Raw genomic sequence first — 14,644 nt, 5'->3', positions numbered from 1 at the left:
GGAGGCTCACCCTATAATTGGGGGTCTTACCACATTATCCACATATATGCCAATAAACATAGGGCAAGATACAGCTATCTTTATGAATAACCAAAATACCACATGCTCTGATTATTTACAGGTATCACCAGTACAACATAACATAGGCACTGGTGTGCCTTCAACAGGTATATGAGCTCCACAATTGGTACAATAAGTATAACAATACATTCAGTGGCGGCAAGTAGGCTATCATATTTCTGACTATACACATGTGGAGGAACACCATGGAAGGGTAGGTATAGACCCTGGTGTGTGTTCTAGGCATGGTTTAGTACATGTGGAAGGACTCCATGGAAGGATTGAGACCCTAGTGTTTCGCTCCTGCTAACCAGTCAATCAGGTCATCTGATTTAGGGAGAGGATAATGGTTCTTAATGGTCAGCTTGTTCAATCTCTTGCAATCTATACACATTCTCCAAGTGTTGTCCTTCTTTCTCCTAAGCAACACAGGTGCACCCCAAGGTGATTTACTTGGACGGATCTGGCCCATCCTCAAATAATCTTGGAGTTGTGTAGCCAACTCATCTTCCTCAGCTTGGCTCATCCTGTAAGGTGGAATACTGACAGGATGAGCACCAGGGATCAAGTCAATACGATGATCTACTGCCCGTTCAGGTAGTAAACCCGATGGCAGTTCCTTAGGAAATACATCTTGAAACGAATCAAGTATCTTCTGTAATTCTTTGCTTTCAAACACACTCAATTCATTTACATCCATGGAAGGGATGAGAAAAGAAGAAAGTGGAATCAATACACAATGGAAAGCGGTATACAAAGAAGAATCCATTATATTTCCAAAATCAATTGTATTTACAAGAGGTCCCTAAGAGGGATGAATACAATCACCTAAAATACTATACTGGGTGTTCCTATGTTGAAAAGAAAAAATATGACTAGACCAATCTATCTGGACTTGAAGAGTCTTAAACCACTCAATCCCTAATAACAAGTCTACATTTTCTAGATGCATTACATAGCATTCCAGAGTGTCTTTGTAGTCCTGAATCTTTATTGGAAGCATCTTCACCTTTCGATCCCATACTTGCCTTCCCGCAGGTAGGCGTACCTCATAGATATGATCGCTAGGTGTCGTATCAAGACTCAATTTCTGCACAAGTTTGTAGTTAACAAAGTTGTGTGAGCTGCCAGGGTCTAGAAGAATGTGAATCTTATGGCCATTCACTTCTCCATAAACTCGGAGATCATGCAAGCCAAATACTTCAGAATTGAACAGACAATTAGAACAAGTACTAGGGCGAGAAAGTACAGTAATTGACGTACCTGTCAAAGACAACTGGTTAGCTGCCTTTGGCTTGGGTCCTGCGTTTGTCTTGGTACCCTTTTGCTTTGGGCACTCGTTACGCATGTGTCCTTTTTCTTCGCAGATAAAACAACGTCCTTCCTTCTTGTGCTTTAAAGCCCTAAGGGTCCATTTCTTCTTCGCTGGTGTCGAACTGGAATTCTTCGAAGGTTGGTCCGAAGACTTTCCTTCTGTCGTGTTAGCCATAGGTGCAGACAGCTTTCTTTTATGCTTGTTTCCCTGCTCAGTAACGGGTTTCGACTTGGAAGAGACCATTGTATCATCATAGATACGAGCTGAATGAATGGCCTCGTCCAATGTTTTACATTTGTTATTTTTAACCTGTAAACGGTATGAGTCTGGTAAACCAGCTACGAAGAATCCCAAAAGAGTAGTGGGATCCATCTTTGTAGCTTTCATCTGCAAGTCCCGAAACTTCTGGAGGTAGACCTCATAAGTGAGGTGCTGCGAGGTCATGGTCAAAGCTGAAAACCGGGCAACAACATCATAATCATCCTCTTTCTTGAGGAATTCTTTCTTGAAGACGTCTTCGACTAAAGCAAAGCTTTGCCGGACAGGAAACCTGCTGCTAACTGTATCTTCTTTCCATCATCATATGGATGAAACTGAAAGTGAACTTCCACTTATGTAGCCACGTGTCCACGATCTCCTTGGTGCGCTGCTTTTGCTCGCCCCCAAAGGGTTCCGGAGTAATGTTGGGGCCTAAAGCAGAGGCCAAGGTATCCATACCCGAGAAAGTAGAGAGGGTAGCGGTCAATAGAGCGATGGAGTTCTGCAAAGCTTGCATCTGGGCTGCGATTTGTGCTTGACGTTCCGTCAAAGAAGCTTTGAGAGCTACTTTGAACTCTTGGAAATCTGATTTTGACACAAAATCGTCAAAAAGATCAGCATCGGTACCTTCCGTAGCCGGCAAGCCTTCGCGTTCCACAAGGGGCTCCAACTCCGATTCTTGGGTCGACATCGTGAAGAGGGTAAGTGGAGAGAAAATTTGATCTTGGCACAACAAGAGTGCGAGTGAACTTGAGAGCTTGAGAGCTTGAAAACTTGAGAGATGTGTGGCAAGAAGCCCACTTGAAGGGGTTTATAAAGGTTTCCAAAAAAACTAAAAGCCCCCAAAAGCTATCTTTAGCTTTTGCTTTTGTGTTTTTTTTTTCTTTTAAAAAAATATATATATATATATATATGAATATATATATATATATATATATATATATATATGGATATATATATATTCTAGCTTCTTAAAAAAAATAAAACACCTTGAAACCTTAGAGGAGGGGTTTTTTTAAAAATTAAACTAAAAAAAAAAAAACGAAAGCTCTAAAAAAAACGTGGGCTTTCCTTGTTTTTTTCCCCTCCTGGATTAGACCCGCCGGCGTGCTACTATCGTCGCCAACTGTTGCCGGCGCTTGAAGTGCTGTTGGCGCCTGTGTGCAGCTTGCACCTGCGCCTGCGTGGGTCTGGGCATCACGGCAGCGTGGCCCTGGGCACCTGCCGGCCTGGCCTGGGCGCCTGCTCGCCTGGCCTAGGCGCTGCGTGGGCTGGCTACGCAAGCCTGGCCGCCTGGCATAGGCGCTGCCTGGGCTGGCTATGCAAGCCTGGCCGCCTGGCTTGGCAGGCCCATGCACCCGCCTGCTAGCCTCCGATAGCCAACCAACATCACCCGCCAGCGCACAAACCTGCAAGCGTATCCACCTTGTCACACATGCTCTCTCTCTCATTCGAACCAAAAGCAACGAAGATGCTTTTTCTGTTTTCTCTCCTTGCAGTTCATGCGACTGCACAAACAAGTCTCTTCTCTTCTTTGCAACGCAAACGACCCTACCATCTGCCATCTCCCGTCAACAGGGGTTTCTTTGATGAAGAAAAAACACATACTAAATCTGAAAACAGCAGTATGCACAGAAAAACAGCAAGCTTTTTTAACACATACCTTTCTTCGACCTCATCTTCTCTACCTACCGACTTGCTCGTTCACGAGGTATGCTGTGATACCACTGTCAAATCCCCACGGATCTCCTCGTGATCGTTCTTGGTACGAGACTCAAAACCTGCAAACAAACGGACAAACAAACAAGGGAGTGCAGGCTTGACTCACCTCCCAACCATGACAGCCGTGGGCAAGCCCACAGTCTTGGCTGTCCCCACCGAGCCACGAGCTGAGCTAACTAGGATGACGTACCGACCAATCTCCTCCTCGTGACGTCCCATACCGCCACGAAGCTGCCCTCGCGGGCCTCGAGATTGCTGCCGGCCTCGGCTGCGTAAAGCAGGTGCACGTCTGCACTAGAGCCAGGCTCCAAGACCATAGAGCTCTCACAAACTCGCGAGACTCTCTATATCTAAATAACTAACCTTCGCCACCCTTTTATAGGCTCTTGGCCGGTCATCGGGGGTCCACACTTGGGCGCCCGTCCATCCATACTTGGGTGCCCGCCCGTTAGTATATCCCTAACTCAGCTCGTCAATCAGCCTTGCTGTCTAGCTCCAAGCTTCCCCAAGCCTCGAAACTAGTCTTGCGTGCGTGTAGCACACGGTAGATACACACTGTGCACATGACAGTGCCGGTGTGACTAATGTGTCAAATAGCCACCCCTTCGTCTGGGCCCCGGGGCTCCTGAAAATGCGCCTGGTGGCACTGTCTCTCTAGCATAGCCAATGCTGCATATCCCCGTGTCAATCTAGCTCTGGCTGTTGAACCCATGGTGAAGCGTGTGGCTGCTGCAGAGAAGGTAACCCCTTGATGTCACCACCTCCACCTGGCGTCCTGCGAGAGTGAATGTCAGCTGACTCTTGCCCTGTCTCGATGTATGAAAGACCATAACCTTGGTTTTCCCAAGGTTCATAGTAAGACCCCTCTGTGTGCAGAAATCATCGAGTGCGTGTAGATGCTGTTGTAGACCTCCTGGAGACTCAGACACCAATACAATATCATCAGCATAAAGCATAATATGTACTGAGGTACCTGCTAAATCAACTCCATCTCTGCCTCCCTGTGTAATGAAGTCAGCCACCTCATCAATGTATAACCCAAATAGCGTGGGGGAAAGTGGGCATCCTTGCTTCACACCAATGGTGCTAGCAATAGTCTCGGACATACCTCCTGGGCATCTGACTCGCCCAAAAACCTGCACATATAATGCATAGATGCCCCATGTCATATCTGCTGGTATGCCAAGAGACTGCAGGCGCTGAAAGAGCCTCTCTCGTGGTACTGTGTCAAATGCCTTGCGGACATCCATAAAGCAGCAATAGAGCTTTCTCTTCCTCACTCTGGCCTGATCAATCATACATCTCAAAGTGAATACATGGTCAAGCTCTCCTGAAGCCTGCCTGCCTGATGAGTGTGAACCTGCTCGCTCAGCATATAAGCTAAGCTCTTGCTCCAACACTGCACCATAGAGTTTGGCCAGCACGTGGCCAACCATAACCATCCTGTAGTTGCTCGGATCGAGCATATCCCCTGTTTTGTGAATCGGCACAATGGTGTGCATCGTCCACTCCGCAGGCAAACCCTCTGCTAGTGCCCTGTTAAACAGGTGTGCAAGAAAAGGAGCCAAAGAATCTACTGCATATATGAGATGCTCACCCTGCAGGCCCATATGGTCGGCGGCCTGTCCATGCTGTGGGCGGCGGATAGCTTCCTTTACCATCGAGTGGGTAAAGAAGCTAGCTGTGGTAGGTCGAGGCTCTTGTGGCTGAGGTATAGGTGGCTGCTGTGGGGCGTGGTATAGGCCCTCTGCATATGTGTGCCATGTCTGTGGGTCTGCAATGGGTGTCAGTGTCTGGGGCTCTCTAAAGTGCCACCATGAGATAGGACTACTCTACTTATGAAGAAATGGAAGATCTCTAGCTCCTGTATCTCTGCGAAGGCCCGCCTTTTGCGGCGAGTAAGTCTCCTCATCTCTCTCCTCGACTCCTGCTCTGTGATGGCTCCCAAGGCTCTCTGTATGCGGAGCCATGAGTATAGGGCTCTGCACTCGTCATCATACCATCTGTTATGGGGCATAGTCCCAGATCTTGCAGGCTCTCCTGAGTGGACACGATGTGGGAAGCTCTGTAATGCAGCCGTGTGTAGGAGTGATGCCAGCTGGGCTGTAATGGTATCCATAGGTGCCAGGGGATCCATGAGTAGGAGCCCATCCTCTACTCTGCCAGTGTATATGTCTGCCATGTCATGTGTGAAGTAGATGGTAGTGTGTGGCGTCGCTATGTGGGGGGCTGATGATACTGGTGATCTGGCTAGTGAAAATGCCAAGTATGTATAATCTGCCCCAATAGGACGAGGTGGAATGGAGAATGAGGTGACATGCTGTGATGCCTCCAAAGACCCCATAATGTAGTCTACCACTGTGCCTCCGGCCCGTGTATGACCCACATGTGGGAAGCATGTGAGCCCTCCTGATCCCGGCCACTGTAGCATCCCATTATAAATAACGAGACGATGCCTGGCTCCCAACTCTAGTAAGTTAATGTCCTCTGTCTGGTCCAGTGTCCTCTGATGCCCGACTAGCTCCTATCTCCTTTGGATCCACAGGGTGGAGGATCTCCATGTCATCATAGTCATACACCTCACACTGTCTGCTCTGTGTGTGGGCATTGAAGTCGCCCGTAAGAAATACTTCCCCAGTGTAGAATAATGCATAATCTCCTCTGACAGACAAGTGTATGGTGAGGCTCTTGTCTCCTCCTCCTGTGGCATGTCCTCTGTAATGACATAGGAGGATCCTGATGGAGGAAAGTAACATAGGGCTATGTATATAACCGTGTCCTGTGAGAGCTGTAAGCTGATCCACATGTATCTGGCCTCTGGATCCTGTGCTACCACTCTCAGTCTCCCTTGTAGCTCCCGTCTGAATAGAATTGCTACTCCCCCCGACCCTCTCGAGGTACCCTGGCGTGTGGTCCTCCTATATGTTGACTCCCACTGGAATCGCTCTACTCGAGGTAGCCCTCTCTCTGGGCTCTGATGTGTCTCTGTTAGAAGTATGATGTCTCTCTCCCCACCATAACATGCTCCAGTCGTCCAGGCTGCACCCATAGTGAACCATTACAGTTCCATATTGCCATGTGTATCTCTGTTAGTGGCCTGGTCTGTGTCCCGTAGGCCCCAAACCGCTAATCCATGGGCCGGCCATCAATGATGACCCGATCCACAGGGAGCCGTGTAGTCCCCATATAGGGTTTTAGCCATTCTCTATCTGTCACCGAAGCATCAAAATAGAGGTTGTTGATATGCGAAAATGCAACGCATGCCAAAAAAAAAAAGAGTTTGGATTTTTTTTTTTGAAAAAAGAAGTTTTGGAAAAAAAGTGGCATGGCGATGGTGATGTGGCATTGACACGTGGTAGGAAAGCAGCACAAGGTCACCTTATTGGCTTGGAATGATGCGACTAGCTTTTGGAAGGCAAAAGATAAAAAGCTTTTTAAAAACTAAAAAGAGAAGAGCTTTTATTACTAAAAAGATGCTTTTTGGACTATAAATGAGTTTTAAAGCACTTTTCTTAAGTGCTTTTGGATCTCTCTCTCTCTCTCTCTCTCTCTCTCTCTATATATATATATATATATATATATATATATATATATATATATATATATATATATAAATAATATAACAGATGCCTCTAACACGCCTCTAATGTCTCTAAAAAATAAGAGTCTTTCGAGGCGTGTACCATACCCACCTCGTACCAAACTCCTATGACGCCTCTAACAACCCTGATGTCAGAGTAGAGGCACTTTGTATGGGTGGTGGACATTGTGGATGCCTGTACCGTGAAGAAACCTGTGATGGCTCTCTGAGAGGTGTCCTGTCAAGGTTGGGCCTGTCTCTCAGCCTGCTGCCTCAGCACTACATCCCACTCCATCAAGTACATGCCGAGGCATCTGTGATCGTGTGGTACTGATGACTTACTTCTGATCAGGTGTGAGATCATCACTTGTAACCTCTCTATGTTCCTTTACTCATCCTTTCCTAGGAAAAGGCTGCACCATACATAAGCTGCTGGTCATACTAAAGTGTCAAAGAGCTAACACTTAGTTTGGGGCTCTTGGAAGTGTGCCTGAAAACAATCTCTCCAGATGGGCCTAGAGAGGCAGCTAGTCAGTCAATGGTAGTTGTGGTCATGCAAAACTTGGGACCCATGAAAGTGACTCCAAGGTATAGGTACTTCTGCACGATCTCCACTGGGACCTCTCTATATCAGAAAAATAAGCATGAGGTGAGACCACATAAGATGTGCTGAAGACCATAAACTTAGTTTTGCCCAAACTGACCATAAGGTCTCTCTCTTTGCAAAACTGTCCAATGCATCCAAGTGCTTCTGCAAACCCTTGGCTGAATATGATATCAAGACAATGTCATCAACATATAGCAATATGGGCACAAGTGTCTGGGCCAATGGTGAGCCTCTGCCTCCAAAACTGTCTACAAATACAGCCATCTGATCAATATATAGACCGATGAGTGTAGGTGAAAGTGGGCAGCCCTGCTTAACCCCAATAGTGCTATATATGTCTCCCAAGAGTCCACCAGGTGCATGTGCTGCCTCATTTGTGCCATCACACCCCAGGTCATCTCATGTGAGAACTGGATCAAACGAGATCGGGGGACGGAGTCAAAAGGCTTTGCAGGAGTCCACAAAGCAGCAATACACGTCTCTTCCAAGTTCCGTGACCTTGCCTCCTCTATGATAGTCTGTACAGTAAAGATACGGTCTAACAACTGTTGTGCATAGGCTTCCGAGAGGCTAGGATCTGTGATAGGAATGTGTCAAGCCCCCCCCCCCCCCCCCCCCCCCCCCCCCCCTTCCCCAAGTTATCCCCGCTCAAAAAGAGTTGGTGTAACTGCTGTTCTCATGTTCTCATCTGGCGAGAAACGTGTGCTGCTTTTGACGCAAGAGAGAGAGAAAGAAAGAAAGAAAGTCATATTAACGTCTGCGGAATGCCTTGAAGGCATATGGGACCAAAAGACATGACATCACAATCATATTAACGTCTGCGGAATGCCTTGAAAACATATGGGACCAAAAGACCGAGAGAGAGAGAGAGAGAGAGAGAGAGAGAGAGAGAGAGAGAGAGAGAGTTATGGCATCGCATGGTGAAGTGGTTGGTTTGCATCTCCCTCATGGCAAGCAATTGGTTGCTCAAGCCCTTGCGGATGACACTTTTATGTTTCTCAGGGCCGAAAAAGCCAATATAGATCGAGCAATGGAAGCTTGGAATAATTTTGCATTGGCTTCTGGGCTGAAAATAAATTCAACAAAATCAGCCCTCATTGTATGTACGGAATTTGATCTTGAGGCATTAGGGTGGCAAGGCCGTGTGGTGCATACAGGAGACATTGTTCGTCATCTTGGGTATCCGGTGGGTGTGGATGTGGACCCCCAAGCGCTTCTTGCTTGGATTTCTGCTCGGATCTCGGATAAATTTGTGTATTGGAAAGCTCAAGGGTGGCCTATGCACGTGAGGGTTAAGGTAGCTCAGGTTATTATGCTTAGCATGATTTCCTATTTTTTGCCTTTGCTACCTTGGACGCACAAATCTCTTCTCCGTTTGGTTGCTCCCATTCGGTTTATGCTGTGGAAGAGGCAAGGAAATATTATGGGTCAAACATGGATAGCTTGGAATCACATTACAACGCCCAAAAGAATGGGTGGGGCTGCTTTATTGGATGTCCGCTTGCATATGGTGGCGTGTAGATGGGCTCTTTTTCAAGATATGTGTTTGCAGGAGCAGCCTTGGGTATTCATGGCTCGTGTTGGAGGGATTGTCACATGGACGGACACGTGTGCAAGCTTCATGGTGGGACATTGTGAATGCGGCTCATCCTGTCCATATTCGCTCATCTCACATTTTATCGCATATTCTCCTTTCTTGGCATGAAGTTCTACTATTGGCTCGATGGGATCCTGGTCATGAAAGACTACTTTTGAACTCTTTGCAGTTCGAAACATTTGTGGAGTCGCGTGTCATTGTTTGGTCAGACAAAGATGCTTCACACATACGACTCAACCGCATGGTCAGGTTAGGCTTGGTTAGAATCCGAGATGCTGTGATACCTGGTCGTGACAGGCCATATTCGTTGTATTTGGCAGCACTTTAGGGTTCCTCAGACATTTCAGCCACTATGGGTTGACATCATGCATGCAGTTGAGCCTTTTACTCCATTGCCTCGGCCATCTACAGATCAGCCTTGGCTTGATTGGGCACTATGTAAATCTGGTGACTTGATATCACTTTCAGCTAACCAGGTCTATCATAAGCTCGTATCAGAGAAAGATTGGGTTTCAGCCAAGGCCAATAAGGTGTGGGGATTGCACAAGTCTAAATCATGGTGGCAGAAAACTCTTATGCGTGGTTGGCAATCTAAACTCCCTTACCAAGGTAAGGTTTTCATTTGGAGGATGTTGGTGGGAGGGTTACCTACACGGGATCAGCTCAGCCGTCGTAAAATTACATTGGCCTCTTGCTTCTTGTGCACGACATGCACTGAAACAGTTATGCATCTGTTCATGAGTTGTCCAGTGGCCCATCAGATTTGGTCTTTTGTCTCTCGCGTTTGGGAGGCAGTAGAGAGGTCTACTGTTTCGGCTCATCAGTGGATATTTGGGATTTGTCCTCAAGTCATTACTTCGGACAGTCACCTTGTGATATTCCATTTCCTTAGATGGACAGGACTTTGGCATATTTGGACTACACGGAATGGGTTCATCTTTGATTCCTTGTCTGGAATACATGGGCACATTCTACGTATCCGCGGTTTGCTGCTTTGGTAGTTTTCTTCTCTTCTCTCAGCTCAGCTACTGGATGCAGATGTTATTTCGTTATGGTCTACGGAGGCTCGGCTGGCTCATCTTTGATGCTTTTATCTGGGATGCTTATTTGGCTAGGAGGCTTTCTTATTAGTGTACAGGTTTGCATGGTCATGATCCTTTAGAGGATCTTTTGTGGGGGTTTTTTTGGGGCCATAGGTTCTGTGTGAGCCATGTGGCTGATGTACATTTTTACATATAATATAAAACACCATTTCACGAAAAAAAAAAGAGAGGAGAGAGAGAGAGAGAGAGTTTAGGGTTTAGGGTTTAGGATTTGTCAATCTGAGCATTCAGAAAAGAGCTGTCTGTCTTTTTTGCAGGCTGTGATGGCAAGTGATTTTTCGATTGCACAGTTTCGCTTTCTTGAACGCCTACTGATTGTTCACGGCCATTGGTGTTACAAGAGGATTGCAACCATGGTACTGTGTTTCTCTGAGTAGACTGAGAAGCCTTTGCTCTAGGCATGCTAAGTGTGATCTATAGAGTATGGTGTTTCTGTTGGTTTAGGTAGATTTTGAACTATGTTGAGGCTAAACATGTTGCAGGTATGTTACTTTTTCTACAAGAATATAGTGTTTGGATTGACCCTTTTTTACTTTCAAGCCTACACCAATTTCTCGGGTCAGACCCTCTACAATGACTGGTATATGGCGCTTTTCAATGTCTTCTTTACATCACTGCCAGTTCTTGCCTTGGGTGTGTTCGAACAAGATGTTGCAGCAAGCATATGCCTTGAGGTGTGTGATTTTAGTTCTTACTTTTCTGCACTGTAAGATTTCAAATTCAACGGTGCCCTGAGTATTCTGACCTTCTGTGTTTTTCAGTTCCCAAGCATATATCAACAAGGCCCCAAGAACATGTTTTTTAGCTGGGCCCGCATTCAGAGCTGGATGGCGAATGGTGTATACAGCTCCCTGGCATCCTTCTTTTTGACCATTGGCATACTCCAGCACCAGGCATTCCGACAGGGTGGCCAAATGGCCGGGTTTGAAGCACTTGGGGCCACTATGTACACTGCAATTGTCTGGGTGGTCAATTGTCAGATTGCCCTTGCCACCAGCCACTTTACATGGATTCAACACCTTTCCATTTGGGGTAGCATTGCTCTTTGGTACATTTTTCTTGTTGTGTATGGTCTGATCACTCCAGTTATCTCATCCACTGCATCCTATGTCCTTGTGGAGGCATTAGCTCCAGCTCCGCTCTACTGGTTTACCATCTTCGTGGTGGCATCTGCTTGTATTTTTCCATACTTTGTCTTTTCGGTCTTTCAAAGACGGTTTTTGCCGATGGACCATCACCTCATCCAAGAAATAAAGTACCTGAAGAGAGATAAAGAGGATCCCGAGATGTGGTCCAAGGAGAGAGAGAAAGCCGTTGAGAAAGCAGAAGTTGGCTTTACTGCAAGAGTTGAGGCAAAGATTCGGCAGGTCAGGCGAAAGCTACATAGGCGGCCGTCTTCTCGAAGACATGGTCAGGGATCTCATGAGATATGAGTTGCTGGCATTGCTCATTTGGTGAGAGTCGTTAGCAATGCTATGCAGAATCTGGCAATGAAGGCAAGAGCATATTGCCTGTGGTAAACCTCATCATGGAGATGTTCTTCTTAAATCCGCATCAATGAACTGCTTGCAGAGCCATGCAAGATGAAGGGTAGTGCCATCTGATGTATGTTGGAGTATCGCAAGATCCAGAACTTCAGCAGCATTCCACTTTCTGGAGCTCTGGGCCTTTTGTGGTCCATGGTGCTGTGTAAAGAGTGATGACATTCTTTTGTACACTAGAGCGAGACACACTTCTTGATCCATTCATTTATGGTGTGAACAAAATACATTATTTGAGACTTGAACATTCAAGTTCTCAGCTAGAGTAAAAAGAGTACGGAGATAAATGAGAGGATTATACATGAGGATTGAGAAGGTTTGTAGATGGAAAATTCGATTGTTTAAGTGTATTGGACTGTTTTTTCTGACATCAGCTTCAACAGCCTAATGCCTGCAGCCTCATAACATCCTATTACAAGAAAACCAAGAAACTCCTTAGCAATCTTTACAGTTGCACCCTTAGTGCTATCCTCTCCTTGCCATAAAATTGGGTTATGCTTACTTGATCGACACATTAATAGCAAGATGTGATTTACCATGTGATTGCCTAGAGATCTGCTTGCAAGAGAGAAAGGTAGTGCCCCAGGGAAGAAGTAAAAGCTTATACCAACAACATCAGTGGCATATATTAGAAATAGTGGAGGCATGCAAATACACATGATAATGGAACATTTTTATGTACCAACGATAATGGAACAATGGCAGGAATCAAAGTGACTAAAGCAACTTGATAGCAATGTTGATAAAGGCTGGGCAAACTATGGGGTCTGAGTGGATTCCTCTCACTGTGTTCAAAAGCCTACTCATCACATAAATGGCTAGCCCAGGCTGATCATTTTACTGGTTGCAGTCCAACCATGCATCAGAAGAGACGAACCTACAACAAAATCACCTTGTGCACTAGATACCCCCCCCCAGCGTCTTGCCATTTAGAACAAGCTGAAAATTGTGTATTTGCAAATCCATAATCTAACCCTCAGAAATTCTCTAATTTCAAGGATGTTTATCAGAAATTCTCTAATGTCAAGGATGTCTATCTTTCCATAGCAGCTGCAGTATATACCAAAGCGGGTGCCTTTTGGATAACATCTTGATGCATAGCCTTGCCTTTTGAGACATGGAAAAGCGTATTTAGTGCATATCCTCCATGTGTGGCTGATTATCCCTCCACTTTGGATTCCAAATGTTATTATCATGTGCCTCCTATAGAATTCATGCATATGAAGTGCTTCAACACAACTAATGGTATAATAGTCGGCTGTAGACGACAACGGTCGGGTAGCATTCCACAACTTGCACCGATGCAACATATCATCTGTGGCGCATGATCAACGGTCCGGGTTGCTAGTTAGCTTCATACATTTGGCCAATTTTTGTTGACAACTAGCAGTTGCATTCAAGAATATAAAGGCATATTCACCCAAGCCATCGGAGCTCACTTTAGTGAGTGATTGATGTCGGAGCATTTTATCACCCCAACCCCAAGGAAAGTGGGCTCGTGGAATGCTCCACAATGAGTTATCATTAATTGAATCTTGTATAACGAGAAGATTACCTCCACCATCAATCTTGAATATTTCCACCTTAAAAGACGACCTCGATCTACCTCGTCCAATGGTAGCACCCTCACTAGGTTCTACCCACTCCCATAGTGGAAAGTAATGGCATGTAATTTCAATCGCCTTTCTCTAGATGTAGTTGGGTTGAGGGGGACCAAGGTAACACGTGTGCCCACAGCTTGAGACATAAGAGAGTTGGAATAGTTCTTTTGAATAAGAAAATGTGAGAAGTGAGAGTACAATATGCTCTAGGGTACTCAAGTACCACCCCCTAAGAGGATGGTCACATGAGAAAAAAAGCTTCCCAGCAAGAAGGTAAAAGGTACTGTGTATAAGAGCTCGTTCACACTAGAAGGATCATGAGGTATACACAACATGTGTAACAAACCCCCTGAAGTGAATAATGTGAACGTATACAGGGAATACCAAATCGATAACCAAACCCCCTAGTGTGAATGATATAACAAACCCCCTAGAGTGAATGATGTGAACATATACATGGAATAAGAGATTAATCCCCAAACTGTAGTAAGCTTAAAGCCTTGCAAAAGGCTTCAAACTTTTCTCTCAGAAGAGATTTTATAAATAGATCTGCCACATTGTACTGTGTAGATACATACAACATGTTGATCTCTCCATCATGGAGCCTTTCCTTGCACCTCAATGTGCTTTGTGCGAGCATGAAAAACTAGATTCCTCATGATTGAACTCTCACTATTAGTGTAGATAGAAGTGGAGGATTGTTGTCCCACATGTAGATAAGTCAATAGGCATCTGATCCATATACATTCAACTATAGTTGTAAATGATGCCATGTATTCCACTTCACAGCTAGAGGTGGCCAATAGGATGTTTCTTGTTGAGCCCATGATATGCACCAAGGATGAAACAATTGCCACTAGTGGTCACTCGTGTCGTAACAACCAGCCCAATCGTTGTCTGTAAAAGCATGATTGGACTCTGACTATCAATGTAGATAGGAGTGGAGGACCGTTGTCCCACACGTAGATCAGCCAATAGGCATCTAAGCCATACACATTCAGCTCTAGTTGTCGATGTTGCCCTGTACTAAGCTTTAGAGCTAGAGGTGGCCAGTAGGTTGTTTCTTGCTGAGCCATGATATGCATGATCCACCAAGGATGAAATAGTTGCCACTAGTGGACACTCTTGTGTCGTAACAACTAGCCCAATCACTCTTTGTAAAAGTGTGCAAGGAAGATGACGAGCCTCTATCAATGTCTGAGTGTCTTTGAGATAACAAAAGGCACATTTCACCGCTCGCCAATGCCTTGTGTGTCGGGG

The 14,644-nt window shown here is 45.6% G+C and overlaps 1 protein-coding gene across 1 annotated transcript in view; it reads left to right on the top strand.

Moving 5' to 3' along the window:
- LOC147612402 (putative phospholipid-transporting ATPase 4) overlaps positions 1–12,151 on the top strand; it is a 37,577-nt gene extending 25,426 nt beyond the window's left edge. Inside the window, exons 10-12 of the mRNA XM_086783013.1 lie at positions 10,500–10,598; positions 10,725–10,916; positions 11,004–12,151. Of these exons, the coding sequence (XP_086639139.1) occupies positions 10,500–10,598; positions 10,725–10,916; positions 11,004–11,675 (963 nt within the window). The 3' untranslated portion in view covers positions 11,676–12,151. The remainder of the gene's footprint in view (positions 1–10,499; positions 10,599–10,724; positions 10,917–11,003) is intronic.
- The last annotated feature ends 2,493 nt before the right edge of the window (positions 12,152–14,644 follow it).

This window comes from Cibotium barometz, chromosome 45, assembly GCF_041138505.1.
Source record: "Cibotium barometz isolate CiBa-2024 chromosome 45, ASM4113850v1, whole genome shotgun sequence".
Lineage (NCBI taxonomy): Eukaryota > Viridiplantae > Streptophyta > Polypodiopsida > Cyatheales > Cibotiaceae > Cibotium > Cibotium barometz.
Note: the sequence above shows the minus strand (reverse complement) of the source record. Positions and strands in the feature narration are given on the sequence as shown.